We start from the raw sequence: 12,894 nt of genomic DNA on the forward strand, positions 1-12,894 counted from the left end.
AGCTTTTTCTCCTTTTCATAAAGCTTTGACTTTGTTAGAACGTCTTGCCTTATTTCCCCCACTTAAACTATGTAATTCCACTTTCTACTCCTCCTTTAATTGCACTGAAAGGTACTGATGTGAGTTTCAAAGTGACCATGAAATCTCAAGCATTCAGGACTTAATATCATGAAAAAAGAAATTTCTGATGAGTACCCACTTTTGGCAGCTACTATTGCTCGATTTTGCGGACGACACAGCCTTTGAATTTCTATAGAATTTCGAACTATATTCAAGTGAATGAGCTCTTATTAGATTTATCTAGGGAATTGGGAGACTGTAAAGATATGGATGCAGATCATGCAGATTATTTTCTGACGACAAAAGCGACTGAAAAAAAGAAGAACAAGAATGAACAAGAAAGCATTGCGTGCCAGGTGGGACTGCGTCAAGGTGCACGCAAAGAGTCCCTTTGCTTGTCATTTGTCCATAAACTCTCATTTACCTTCAACCCATTCTTCTTTCCTAATGGGTAAATAAGTTCTGATCTTTTCACTGGTATCATACCTGCTATGGAAGCTGACTTAACGACTATTTAAGATCATCACAGTGCAGCCACCGAATCCCAACCTCCACCAGTCCATCTCTTGGAAAAATTCCGATGCTGTTTCAGTCACCATCGTCTCTTTGATGGCCAAAGCATCAGTCCCAGACCAAGTAGACATCAGAACCAGCTCGCTCCCACCAATCTACACAAGAACCAACTCCTCCAAATCCAGCCAACCAGCGCGTCCCACCGTTATTCGCTTCTCAATCTACACTGCCAAACTCCTCGTCTACGTCCTCTCCACATGTGGCCTGCTCTTCATCCTCTCCCAAATCTCCTTCCTCCAATCTCAGTCAACTCCTTTCCCTCAATGGCCTCTCTCTCTCATGCACCAATGGCAAAAAGTCATCCTCGACACCACCTCCATGGTCGCTTCCGACCCCACCACAGCTAATAAGCTCGAGGCCGTGGCCGAGAGGCTCCGCGACGCGGTCACCTTCCTCCCGCTCAAGGACCTGCGCTTCGCCAACCGACCCACTGAGGGCCACACCTGGTTCATGAGCTCCCTCAACGATACCAGCATCAGCGGCGGGCCCCAGCACCTGCGCTTCCCGTCGGACAGCTCAAAGGGTCGGGTCCTATGCCTCAAGGGACGTGACTTACATGATGGCTCGTGGAACTACTATGCCCTCGCGTGGCCTGAGGCCCTCCCGCACAACGCCACCTTCATGATCGGCCTGACTTTCGTGTCGTACAACCACTATGACTACCAAAACATGTGGCACGGCTTGTCCACGTTGTTCCCGTTCGTGGCGTGGCACCAGAGGCACACTTGCCGCCGCCTGCCCGAGCGGTGGGTGCTGTACCACTGGGGCGAGCTCCGGTCAGGAATGTCCCCGTGGCTGAGCAAGCTGATGGAGGCGACGTTTCGGAAGCCACCGTCTATAGAAGTGTTTGATAAAATCAAGGAGGACGGCTGCATCTGCTTCGAGGACGCAGTGGTGACGAGGCACAACGAAGGAGGGATGTCTACGGAGAGGATGATCGAGGCCTACGAATTGTTGAGATGCAGCGTGAGGAGATATTGCAACTTGAGCTCGGAGCTCGATGGTGATGGTAACAAGGTTAACATAATACGTTTGACATTGTTGATGAGACGAGGAGCGAGGTCATTCAGGAACGAGTCGGCGGTGGTTGGGATTTTCCGGAGGGAGTGTGATAAGGTCGGAGGTTGTCGGCTCACGGTGGCTCACTCCGATGATCTCAGTTTCTGTGACCAGGTCAGTGCATAAAACCTGAAATAATCTTTGTTTGAAGACAGTCGTAAATACTTAAAACTCTGTAGTTCGACGATCCACCATGTTAGCTGACAAAACTGAACATGCTAATTCATAAAATGACCAATTGCGGTAAAATGAGGTCCAATTTAATGCCATATACTTTGTAAATCGCAGACCTTGGTATCCACTTATCTTACGAGTAATTGATCACTAAAGTATGTTGGGTTTGTCGGGTTACTTTTGCTTGAAATCAATCACACCATGCAGGCGAAACTGATGAGCACAACCGATGTGTTGGCGTCGCCGCACGGGGCGCAGCTGACCAACCTATTCCTGATGGACCGGAACAGTAGCGTGATGGAGTTCTTCCCCCACGGGTGGCTACAGTATGCCGGGGTCGGCCAGTATGTGTTCCAATGGTTGTCGAGCTGGTCGGGGATGAGGCACCTGGGCGCCTGGTGGGATCCGGTCGGCGAGAAGTGTCCCTACCCGGAGGGCGGCCTCGAATGCTTCGACATCTACAAGAACGCCCAGATCGGGCACAACGAGACCCATCTCAGCGACTGGACGAGGAAGGTTCTCGGTGAAATGAAGCTGAGAAAGAGTGCAGAGACTGTTCCGAACAAGAAGCAGGATCCTACTAGCGCTTGTGCTTGCGGCTGATAATTCGAATATATTGCTTTGCAGTTTTCCACAGCAGATACAATTGTTTTTTTTTTTCTTTCAGACTTTTTGTGATATATTACACCAATGCATGAGCAAAAAGCTTCACTTAAAATAGCTCTCCGTATTTCAGATTTCTCTTTAAGTGACATCAGAACCGTCAAGGAAATTGATGTGCTCTAAGCTGAGAAATAGGTTAGAGGTTGTTTTGCAAGATTCATGAATCTAATTGTCGATGGTAGAGGCGCAAAATGATTATACCACATGTTCAAAAAAATAACAACATTGCAGCGGCGGCGGCGGCGGCGGCGACAACGACGACGGCGCTAAAGGGCTTATTTACAATTGGTAGTTGATACTAGCATTGGCAGCGGGTGTTCGAGTACTAGTTTCATGTTGAGCGATTTTGTAGTCTTAAAAAAAGAAAATAGTCGCCTAGGGAGGATTCGGAGGGGTACTAAACTAGGCCTAACTCCTACAAACCCCCAACTTCAGGTGAAATCCCCCGAACTTATTTGTGTCTAAAAAAATCGTCAACTTTCACTATAATCCTAAATCTGCTCCGCATCCAGAAATCGCAACTAGTTTGTTCAAAATTATCAACATCAGGAGGCTACTGTTACTCCATACGACGGCGAGAGTGTTGGCGAAGACGCAGGTTCTGGTAATGAACCTCTAACTAGCCCCTCTATTGATAGTTTTGAAGAAACCACGGAGGTAGATTTGGGATTATAGTGGAAGTTTGTGAATTCCTTTAAGACAAAAAAAAGTACGGACAGAATTGGGATTGACACTAAAATTTGAAGTTTTTTTTAGGGGAATTAAGCCTAGTAAACTATGCGAGCCCATTCTAAATTATGTGGGTTCATCTTAATTAGATGGGAAAAGCCCATTTATGCACACGCCCCTAATCTCTTGGACGTGTTCACATCCCAACCAGCTCTAAGATTAGAAATTTCTTGGAAAGAAGAAACTGAGCAACGAAAGACAGAGAAAGAGACGAAATCGAGATTGCAGAAGTTGGGTTGGGTGCCCCAAACAAAAAGGAAAAAAGAAAGGAAGACAAAAATAAAAGTGCAGGGATTGGGTTTTGACCTATGTTTAAGAGTATCGAGATCGGACATTGGACTGCTGATTGACTCACAAAATAGTGGGATAAACTATATAAGCGAGTCTCTTAAATTAGGAATGCATTCAAGCAAAGAACAAACTGTCGTCTTGTTTTGTTCACTCTTTGGTTCATCAGAAGATCGACGAAAGTCTAGACCCTTTGATCGAAACTCCCAAGTTCTCAAAGTAACTTTGGCCCACTGCAGAGTACTCAGCTCTCTAGCCCGACCGAATGCATGATATCTGCACAAGAAATGAGAGATCCGTTACTAATTTGCTTGCTCGTAACTTCGTCACAAGAAATCGCATCGGACGAGAATCGAACTCATGTGAATAACTCATTCGTGATCTTTGAAGCTCGGTATGGTGCTAGGAGTCAAGGACATGAGAAAGAAGAATGAAGAAAAGAAAAGGGGTGTCTAGATGAAAGTCTAGGGTTCCAATCCCATTGAAGTTGGTGAGAAAGGAAGGCGTTGATGAAGTGCCATGCGACTTCGATCATTGTGATACGGCGTAAATGATTAACAAATAACATTATGGATCTCAATCTCATCACTCCACTAAATGCATTCTACCCAGTTGTCAACTCTCCTTGAATTCCTCCACGAATAGATCTTGTCATCTTATAAGTCTCCACCTACTCACATGTTTCTTCTCCCATCTCCTTTCCATGTTTTCCATGCCCTAATCTATTGAATTACACCGCTCACATTACAAGAACTGTTTATGGACCTACACCGAGATTCGCCAAAAAAAAAAAAAAATAGGAAAGCCGAGTTGCTGTTAAGTTTCTAAATCGTGATTCATTTTGTTCATCACTTCACCCATGAACTGCCCGTATACTGAATGTGCACAATATTTTCTTCACATCGCCCTCACCGAATAAATTTTGGAATAATCCGGCGTGTGCACAACTTAAGATGGTCTCAACCTTGTAGAAGGTACGGACATTGATTACTCATATCAATCCGCCCGCTAATGAGGTCCGACTTCGTTTGGTTCATTCGGAATTGAAATCCATGTCCTAAGAATGCAATTCTAGGGTTTGCAGACACTTCCTACGATGATTAGGAATAAGATTATAATTTACGATTTAAAGAAATCGTTGCTAGTAAGGAAAATGAATGACAGTTGCTCAGAAGCCATGCTGAGAACCAGAAGGCTATAGCCCTGGCATTTAAATAAGCAAAAAGAACTTTCAAGATGCTTCCAGGTAGCATCGTCCGGCGTCAAATGTGGAGGTTGTCGACGCCGGTAAATCCGAAGAAAACTCGAGTCGGACTCCGTCTTCCTCGTTCGTGCACGAACTCTCATTTACCTTCATAAGCATCATCATCTCTTAGATGGCCAAAGCTTCATGCCCAGATGAAGTGGAGATCAGAACCACCTCACCTCCCACCAATCCACACAAGAGCCAACTCCTCCAAATCCAACCAACGACAATGTCCCACCACCGTTCTTTTCTCAGTCAACACTGCCAAACTCTTCGTGTGCGTCCTCACCGCATGCTTTCTCCTCCTCATCCTCTCCCAAATCTTCCTACTCCAATCTAAATCAACTCCTTCCTCTCAATGGCCGCTCTCCCTCGTGCACCAATGGAAAAAAATCATCCTCGACACCAGCTCCGTCATCGGTCCTGATGCCGCCACTGCGGCCACAGCTAATAAGCTCGAGGCCGTGGCAGAGAGGCTTCGCGATGCGGTCACGTTCCTCCCACTGAAGGACCTGCGCTTCGCCGACCGACCTGCCGATGGCCACACCTGGTTCATGAGCTCCCTCGATGACACCAGCATCAGCGGCGGGCCCCAGCACCTGCACTTCCCGTCGGAAAGTTCAAAGGGCCGGGTGCTATGCCTCAAGGGACGCGACGGGCATGATGGCTCGTGGAACTACTATGCCCTCGCGTGGCCTGAGACCCTCCCGCGCAATGCCACCTTCATGACCGGCCTGACTTACGTGTCCGACAACCACTATGACTACCACAACATATGGCACGGCCTGTCGACGGTGTTCCCGTTCGTGGCGTGGCACCAGGGGGAAGGTTGCCGCCGCCCGCCCAAGCGGTGGGTGCTGTACCACTGGGGCGAGCTCCGAGCCGAGATGGGCCTGTGGCTGAGCAAGCTGATGGAGGCCACGTTCGGGAAGCCAACATCCATAGAAGTGTTTGATAAAATCAAGGAGGACAGCCCGGTCTGCTTCGAGGAAGCTGTGGTGATGAGGCACAGCGAAGGAGGGATGTCTAGGGAGAGGATGATCGAGGCCTACGACTTGATGAGGTGCAGTGCGAGGAGGTTCTGCAACTTGAGCTCGGAGGCTGATGGCGATGGTAACAAGGTTAACACGATACGTTTGACGTTGTTGATGAGACGAGGAGCTAGGTCATTCAGGAACGAGTCAGCCGTGGCCGGGATTTTCCGGAGGGAGTGCGATAAGGTCGAAGGTTGTAGGCTCACGGTGGCTCGCTCCGACGATCTCAGTTTCTGTGACCAGGTCAGTGTTTTAAACCTGAATTAATCTTCGTTTAAATTATTACTTGTTGATACTTAACTTTTGTAGTTTCGAGACACTGAAAATACAAAAGAAAAGAGAGAAAAAAGTGAAGTTCTTCTGAGATTCTTCTTAAGTAAATTAGTGTATATACCTTTTGATCCTTTGGTGTAGATGGGTCGAATAATCTAGCTGGTGACGGTGGACATAGTTGAGTCTTCAAATTGGACTCCGCTAATCACACTAATCGGCCAAAAAGTTCACGGAGTGCACGCATGTTAGGCGCTAACACAACATGCTAGATGACAAACTGAACAAGCTAATGCATGAAATGACCATTTGGGGTAAAATGAGGTACAATTCAATGCCATATGCTTTCTAAATCGCACATGTTAATTGACCTTCACTTATCTTGCTGGTTATTAATCACTAAAGCAGGCTGGATTTGTGGGGTTGCTTTTGCTTGAAAGTCGAAACTGAAAACATAGTGCAGGTTAAACTGATGAGTACGACGGACGTGCTGGCGTCGCCGAACGGGGCGCAGCTGACCAACCTGTTCATGATGGACCGGAACGGCAGCGTGATGGAGTTCCTCCCCAAGGGGTGGCTGCGCTATGCCGGGATCGGCCAATACGTGTATCGGTGGCTGGCGAGCTGGTCGGGGATGAGGTTCGAGGGCGCTTGGTGGGACCCAGTCGGCGAGGAGTGTCCTTACCCGGAGGACGCCGCTAAATGTTTCAACATCTACAAGAACGGCCAGATCGGGCACAACGAGACCCATTTTAGCGAGTGGATAAGAAAGGTTCTCGGCGAGGTGAAGCTGAGAAAGATAGGAGAGACCGTTCCAAACAAGAAGCAAGATTCTATTGGTGCTTGTGCTTGCGGCTGGTAATTCTGATATGGTGCGCCGAGTCGCCGACGATGGAGGGATGGGGGAACGGCGCACAGTGGAGGGTAGTGAGCAATAAGAGAGAGAGAGAGATCCGGAGGCCGAGCGATGGCGGCGTTCGTTGGCCGGACGAGCGGCCGACTATTGGGGTCGTGGCGGTCCTCGCACCCAACAAATTAGACTCGATAATACTAAGATGGATCAACGACATCATGGCACAAACTCTCTTTCAGTATCAAACATGACTTCTTCGTTTAGACTGTTGCACATCGCTAAAAATTCAATCTTGATAAAACCAACTCTGGGTATCCGAAGCAAGAGTCGACTCTATGATGGAGAATTCTCTTTCTTCATGTACAGTTTGTATTCTGTGTTTCTGTATCAATTGAAAAGCAAAAACCTGTCAATCCAAAAATGGTACGATCTTCTTCCGATGTAGGCATGAAGTCTTCGCTATCTTTCCATCTGTTCAAAGGCTTCTTCGCTAATCTGTACAAGAATGGAGACTGCCCGGAACGAAACGATCCTCGCTCACGCCATGTCTGCCATCTTCCCGTGCCCGCACCGATCATCGTCATCACGGTCATTGTTCACGTTCGCTGTGCTGTGACCACGATTAGCTCCTTCGTCTGCGCGAGAACTCGACCCGTGGCTCTTCACGTACAGGCCACAAGCGATCGTGTCCAAGACTACGACGACCGAATACAACCAAGCGATCACCACCCCTTCCGAAGCCATGGCCAGGTAAGGCCTCTCGCCGCTTCGACCCTCCATCACCGACCGGTATCGGAACCGAAACAGGGCTTCGACGGCGGCGAGGCAGAGATAGTGAGGCAGAGCGATCAACAGAGCCGCCGATTCCCTGCGCCTCAGCGAGCAAGCCTTGCGGATCGCCTCGGTAGCGGAGCAATTCTCGATCCCCGCGACGGCGAGAGCGACGTCGCACACGGCGGACAGGTTGGCGGCGATCGCGTAAGAGACTGTCCGGGTCGTTAACGCGAGGAGGTTCCCGCGGCCGCTCGAGAAGAACCCGTGCGGGACGGAAGCCATCGCGTCGGCCGCGAGCGCCAGCGACGTGTGCAGGAGCTGGAGCTTCACGAGGCGTCTGTAGAGAGGGAAGGAAGACGAGAGGGACGAGCCGTGGCGATTCGCCAGGGCTTGTATGACGCGGGATTTCGCCATGGCGAGGAAGGTGAGAGCGAGCACGAAGCTAAAGATGGTGCGAAGGAGGGATTGCCGAAGGGAAAGCGAAGTGGTGTTGGTCGCCGGGAAGAGGGAGCGAGAGAGGAGCAGCGATGCAGAGTAAGGGAGCAGAAGCAGAACAGGGGCGTTGAAGGAGTCGATGTTCTTGAGGAAACTGTGAACTGATCGCCTGATGATTCTCGCTGCCCCCTCCATCTCCCAGTTCGGTTGATGGGTCTTCGTTTGGATTCCCTCTATGGCAGAATTTGGCAGAGTTGGGCAGTAAATGAGGCAAAAAGAGAGATATTTTTCTCTTCGATGGGTTTGGGTTTTCGCACGAGAAGAGTGTGATGTGATCCGTTTCTGCCGACTGACTGTTTCTTGACGATACCATTCAAACTGAGTTCCGACCCTCAAATGGTGTTTTGTTTCTTTCCGCAGCAGAGAAAAAGAGGCAAACTTTGTCTCATAACAGCAAGAGTCAGCAGAGGTTCTTCTTCTGAGATTTCAAGGTTTGTGTTAAAGGAGGGAGGAGATGAGGTTCGATTTCTCTCTCTGTTTTGTGGTGTGTGTTGCCACTTCCCACCTGCCATTTGAACCAACCAGGAACTAACGCACAACTGCCGAGGATGGTGCGTTTTTTTTTTCCTCTACTACTCGTTCTGTGAAGTCAGCATGGCCGTATCAGCAGCGACCACGAAGATTTGGCCCCCCATCTGTTCAGTTCAGTGCGTACAGATCTGATTTGGTCACGGCCGTTTTTTGGATATAGCTACCGCAACGCCTCCTTATCTAACGTTTTGGCCAATGTCTTGATTCTTTCGTGGGGGTCATACGTTGCGTGCACGAGAATTTGGAGCGTGAATAAATTATTGTTTGTCTTGGCAATTTAACAGATTTGCCTCGACGGCAATCCGTGCCGCCGGAAGATGAGGTATCTGTCGTTGTCCGGGCCCTAGATTTGTAACGGGGTTTATTCCAAAAAAAAGCACCAACTTTAGGTTGAGGGACAATTCTGGCCCGAACTTTTTTTTGTTCCATAAAAAAACACCAACTTTAGGTCGATAGACAATTCTGGCCCGAACTTCTTTTTGTCCCATAAAAAAGCACAAACTTTAGGTCAAGGGACAATTCTGGCCCGAACTTTTTTTTGTCTCGTAAAAAAGCACAAACTTTCATTTAAATCCCAAATTTGGCCCCCACATTGACTTTCTGTCTGAAGTTACCCTTGTTTGAGAAAAAAAGTTATGGTGGTGAGCCTGGCGAATCTCTTCCATGGCGTCTGTTGACGGACGGTGGTCTATAACTGATTACGACAAGCGACGAAGTTTGGCCGGAAAGATTCAATCGGAGATATTTTTGACTTTAGGTGAAGTGAAAGAGACGAACAGGTTTCACCGTTATTCTTCAAGGTCGTGGTTCGGAGAATAAGACAATGAATAATCTTTAAATCAGTCAAGAAGTCACGTGGATTTATTCTTAGGTGGAATAGTCGAGTTGGAAAATCAATGGTTTAAGTCAATAAGGGCCGGATTTGGGATTTAAGTGAAAATTGGTGCTTTTTTACGAGACAAAAAAAAGTTCGGGCCAGAATTGTCCCTCGACCTAAAGTTGGTCCTTTTTTACGGGATAAAAAAAAAAGTTCGGGCAATAATTATCCATCGACCTAAAGTTGATGTTTTTTTATGGAAAAAAAAAAAGTTCGGGCCAAAATTGTCCCTCGACCTAAAATTGGTATTTTTTTTTTTAATTAACCCACTTGTAATGTGATGGTGTTGTCGAAATCGTGCATTTTCGGGGTGATTGATTGGAGTGTCGGCTCATTTGAGTAGTCAGAATCAGCACTATCGCTACATGCATTGAATTAGCATTTCCCTCTGCTTTTTTTGGTTTTCTTAATAATAGAAACCCGTCCCGTCCTCGTTTGCAACGATGGCGATAGGTGAAACTCCTTGTGGGAAAAGCGTGAGGCGACCCTCTTTCCCCCGCACTCAATTGAGATCTAGGGTGTTGTCTCGAGGGCATTCAAAACTCGCACCTACATTTAATAAACGAGAATGGCTCTACTTTTAGTCTTTGGACACTTGTACATGCTTTTGGAAAGCCGCAACAAATTTTTTTTTTTTTTTTATAGAAGGTGATGAAATTAGGTAAAAGAAAGTAGGGACGGACGACTCTACGGAATGAACCCCAATTTTCAAGTAGTAGCACACTGGTTTTTGAAGCTCTGGAATTTTTCCTCAAAATTATAAAAAAAAAAATGTTGCATATGATGCGTACGGAGATGTTCATTTATATGAAGAACATATAAAGACAAAATTTGGCATGGGGATATAATTAGAACTATTTCCATTCTTCTTCTTAATGAAATGGTCATACGAATGGCGAATTGGACCAGATCTCCGGCGTTTTGATCATTCGCCTGTAACTCCTCGCTTTTGCTGGTTTCTTCTTGTTCTGCTGATGCTTATTCTTCTTCGTCATCATCTCTCGGATTTCAGCACCGGTCAAACTTCCGATTCGCCGGTCATCTGGTCGAATCGCTGGGATGGTAAGTTTGGCCGATTTAGAACTGACATTATGTTAGGTAAATAAGCATTGAAGCCATCAGACATATAGAAACATCCAGCCTAGTTGGCTTAAGTGCTTATGTGCGTGTTCTTGCAGCGAAATTCTTTAAAGAAAAGAAAGGAAAAGATCGAATGGCTACTAAATGATGAAGGACACGTGTCGTCCATCAAGGCAGGTTAGGCGACAATATTGGGTACAGGACCGCTACGCCTTTATTAGTTCGGTGAGAAACTCTTACTTCAGGAAAATATTGAGTGGTTACTTTCCACCACGTCAGTAGCCGATATCGCAAGCATTTGTTTGCGCCTACCCAATTACAGATTGACACATATGCACTGACTTGAAATTAAACACAAAGACAAAAAACTTCAATTCTCTCTATTTAGAAAAATTACCAAAAAAGTCATAAACCTATTAAATATAGTCCTAAACCTTTTTTGCCAATTGAGTCTTATACCTTTTATATTTGTATCAATTCAGTCCATCCGGTGTTGACAAGGGCATTTTTAATATTTTTTGAATTTTTTATTTTCTTTTTCATTCTTTTATTTTCTTTCTCTTTCTATTTTTTTCTTCCCTTTTTCTTCCTCCAACTGGTCGCCAAGAGGTGAAGGCCAGCAAGGTCGACCTCGCCGGCCACTGGCAATCTGACCTTGCCGTCATTGGGTGAGGCCGAGCCTTGCCAAATTTGGCGAGGGCTCACCCAGCCACGGTAAGGCCGACCTCGCCCACCCTTGGGTGAGCTCTTGCCACATCTAGCCGCCTAGCGATGGTGAGGATGGCCTCATCATGGCTCGACGAGGCCTTCGCCGGCCTTTACCTCTAGCTAATTGCCGAGGTTCGGCGACCAGCTGGAGGAAGAAGGAAGGGAGGGAGAAAAAAAATAAAAAAAATAAAAAAGATTAAAAATTATTATTTAAAAATGTCCATATCAGCGCTAGTCGAGCCACGTAGGATGACCGGCATCCACCTGCGCCAGTTGGCCAAAATTAGCCGGATGTACTAAATTGACACAAGTACAAAAGGTTTATAACTTAATTGGCAAAAAGAAGAAGAAGGATTTAAGATTGAATCAGCAAAATTGCAATAGGTTTAGGACTTTTTTGGTAATTATCACCCTAGCACGACCGTCGCCACCACTCAAGCTGCTGCAACTTCCATCCTCGAGTCCTCTACATCGTTATCGCTATCACACCCAGCAGTGAGTTTACACCCTTCGCCTTCATTGCTACAGATCTACTATGGCCGACCAAATCTGGAGCCATGGTGAGAGGGAGGTGACCAGACCTAAATAGTGACCGGTGAGGCGGGAAGACGAAGAGGATGCATAAGGGAAGGACAACCTAAAGACGAACAAAGGAAGATGAAGCTGAAGATCATATCTAGAACCATGGTGACGGCGGGAAGACGAAGTGGCCAGATCTGGCCTGTGACCGAAGATGAAGCTGAACAAACGCATGGAGGAAGACAAAGCCGAAGACGATAACAACCACTTCTAGATTTGGCAACGGATGAGCCTACACGCGAGCAACCATGAAGGGGTGGCTCGACCATGGACGGCTAACGACCGTGAGCTGCCACGACTGAGATGGTGGGTTAGCCATGGTCCATGGCTCCAGATCTCACCTTGTCAGTTGTGGACCATTGTTGTCACCGGCTTGATCCGGTCGGCTCCGTCTCCTTGTGGTCGCTATGACTTCAGCCATATCTGAACGGTAGCAACGAAGAGAGAGGGAGGAAGAGAGAGAAACAATTATATTGGTATTTTTTTAATTCTAGGTCAGTGTCTATGTGACAAGTTTTAATTGGATATGGATAAAAAAGGTACGCCACGTCAGCAGTTGACGTGGTGCTTTAAAACTACTTAACATTTTCTCCTCTTCTTCTATTTAAATGTTCTTGCTGGTAACGTACGGACACAAAATGATGTTCTTTAAAGGTCATTTACAAAATGACAGGACGGATTAGGAATTTCAAAAGATCATTCTTATTTAACCATTCAACAAGAGCTTATTAAAGTAAATACGCTATGTCATATAAGTAGGATGTGGTGGATGTACGTGTCACATGTAGACCTGTCAAAATGGATTATAGATTCATTTCTTAACCCATATTTGATGGGCTGAGTTGTTATATAGGTTGGTTATTTAGTAAATAAATCATAAATGGGTTTAGAATTGTAAAAC

At 46.6% G+C, this 12,894-nt stretch overlaps 2 protein-coding genes and 1 pseudogene across 2 annotated transcripts; 2 read left to right on the forward strand and 1 right to left on the reverse strand.

Moving 5' to 3' along the window:
• Positions 1-669: 669 nt before the first annotated feature.
• Positions 670-2,469, forward strand: LOC115684304 (uncharacterized). The gene is made up of 2 exons (XM_030609048.2): positions 670-1,806; positions 2,074-2,469. Exons 1-2 carry the CDS (start codon positions 670-672, stop codon positions 2,467-2,469), a joined length of 1,533 nt encoding a protein of 510 aa, XP_030464908.2.
• A 2,453-nt stretch (positions 2,470-4,922) lies between these two features.
• On the forward strand, positions 4,923-7,397 carry LOC115687899 (uncharacterized; annotated as a pseudogene).
• An 89-nt stretch (positions 7,398-7,486) lies between these two features.
• Positions 7,487-8,353, reverse strand: LOC115685537 (uncharacterized). The gene has a single exon (XM_030610615.2). It carries the CDS (start codon positions 8,351-8,353, stop codon positions 7,487-7,489), a length of 867 nt encoding a protein of 288 aa, XP_030466475.2.
• Positions 8,354-12,894: the final 4,541 nt, after the last annotated feature.

This window comes from Syzygium oleosum, unplaced genomic scaffold (assembly GCF_021117445.2).
Source record: "Syzygium oleosum isolate NSW1041296 unplaced genomic scaffold, Sole_v2.1 Sole_v2.08, whole genome shotgun sequence".
Taxonomy (NCBI): domain Eukaryota; kingdom Viridiplantae; phylum Streptophyta; class Magnoliopsida; order Myrtales; family Myrtaceae; genus Syzygium; species Syzygium oleosum.

Coding starts and splice junctions, on each gene's coding strand:
- LOC115684304 (XM_030609048.2), top strand. CDS start 670: ATGGCCAAAGCATCAGTCCCAGACCAAGTAGACATCAGAACCAGCTCG. Junction 1,807..2,073: donor ATCTCAGTTTCTGTGACCAG/GTCAGTGCATAA, acceptor CACACCATGCAG/GCGAAACTGATGAGCACAAC.
- LOC115685537 (XM_030610615.2), bottom strand. CDS start 8,353: ATGGAGGGGGCAGCGAGAATCATCAGGCGATCAGTTCACAGTTTCCTC.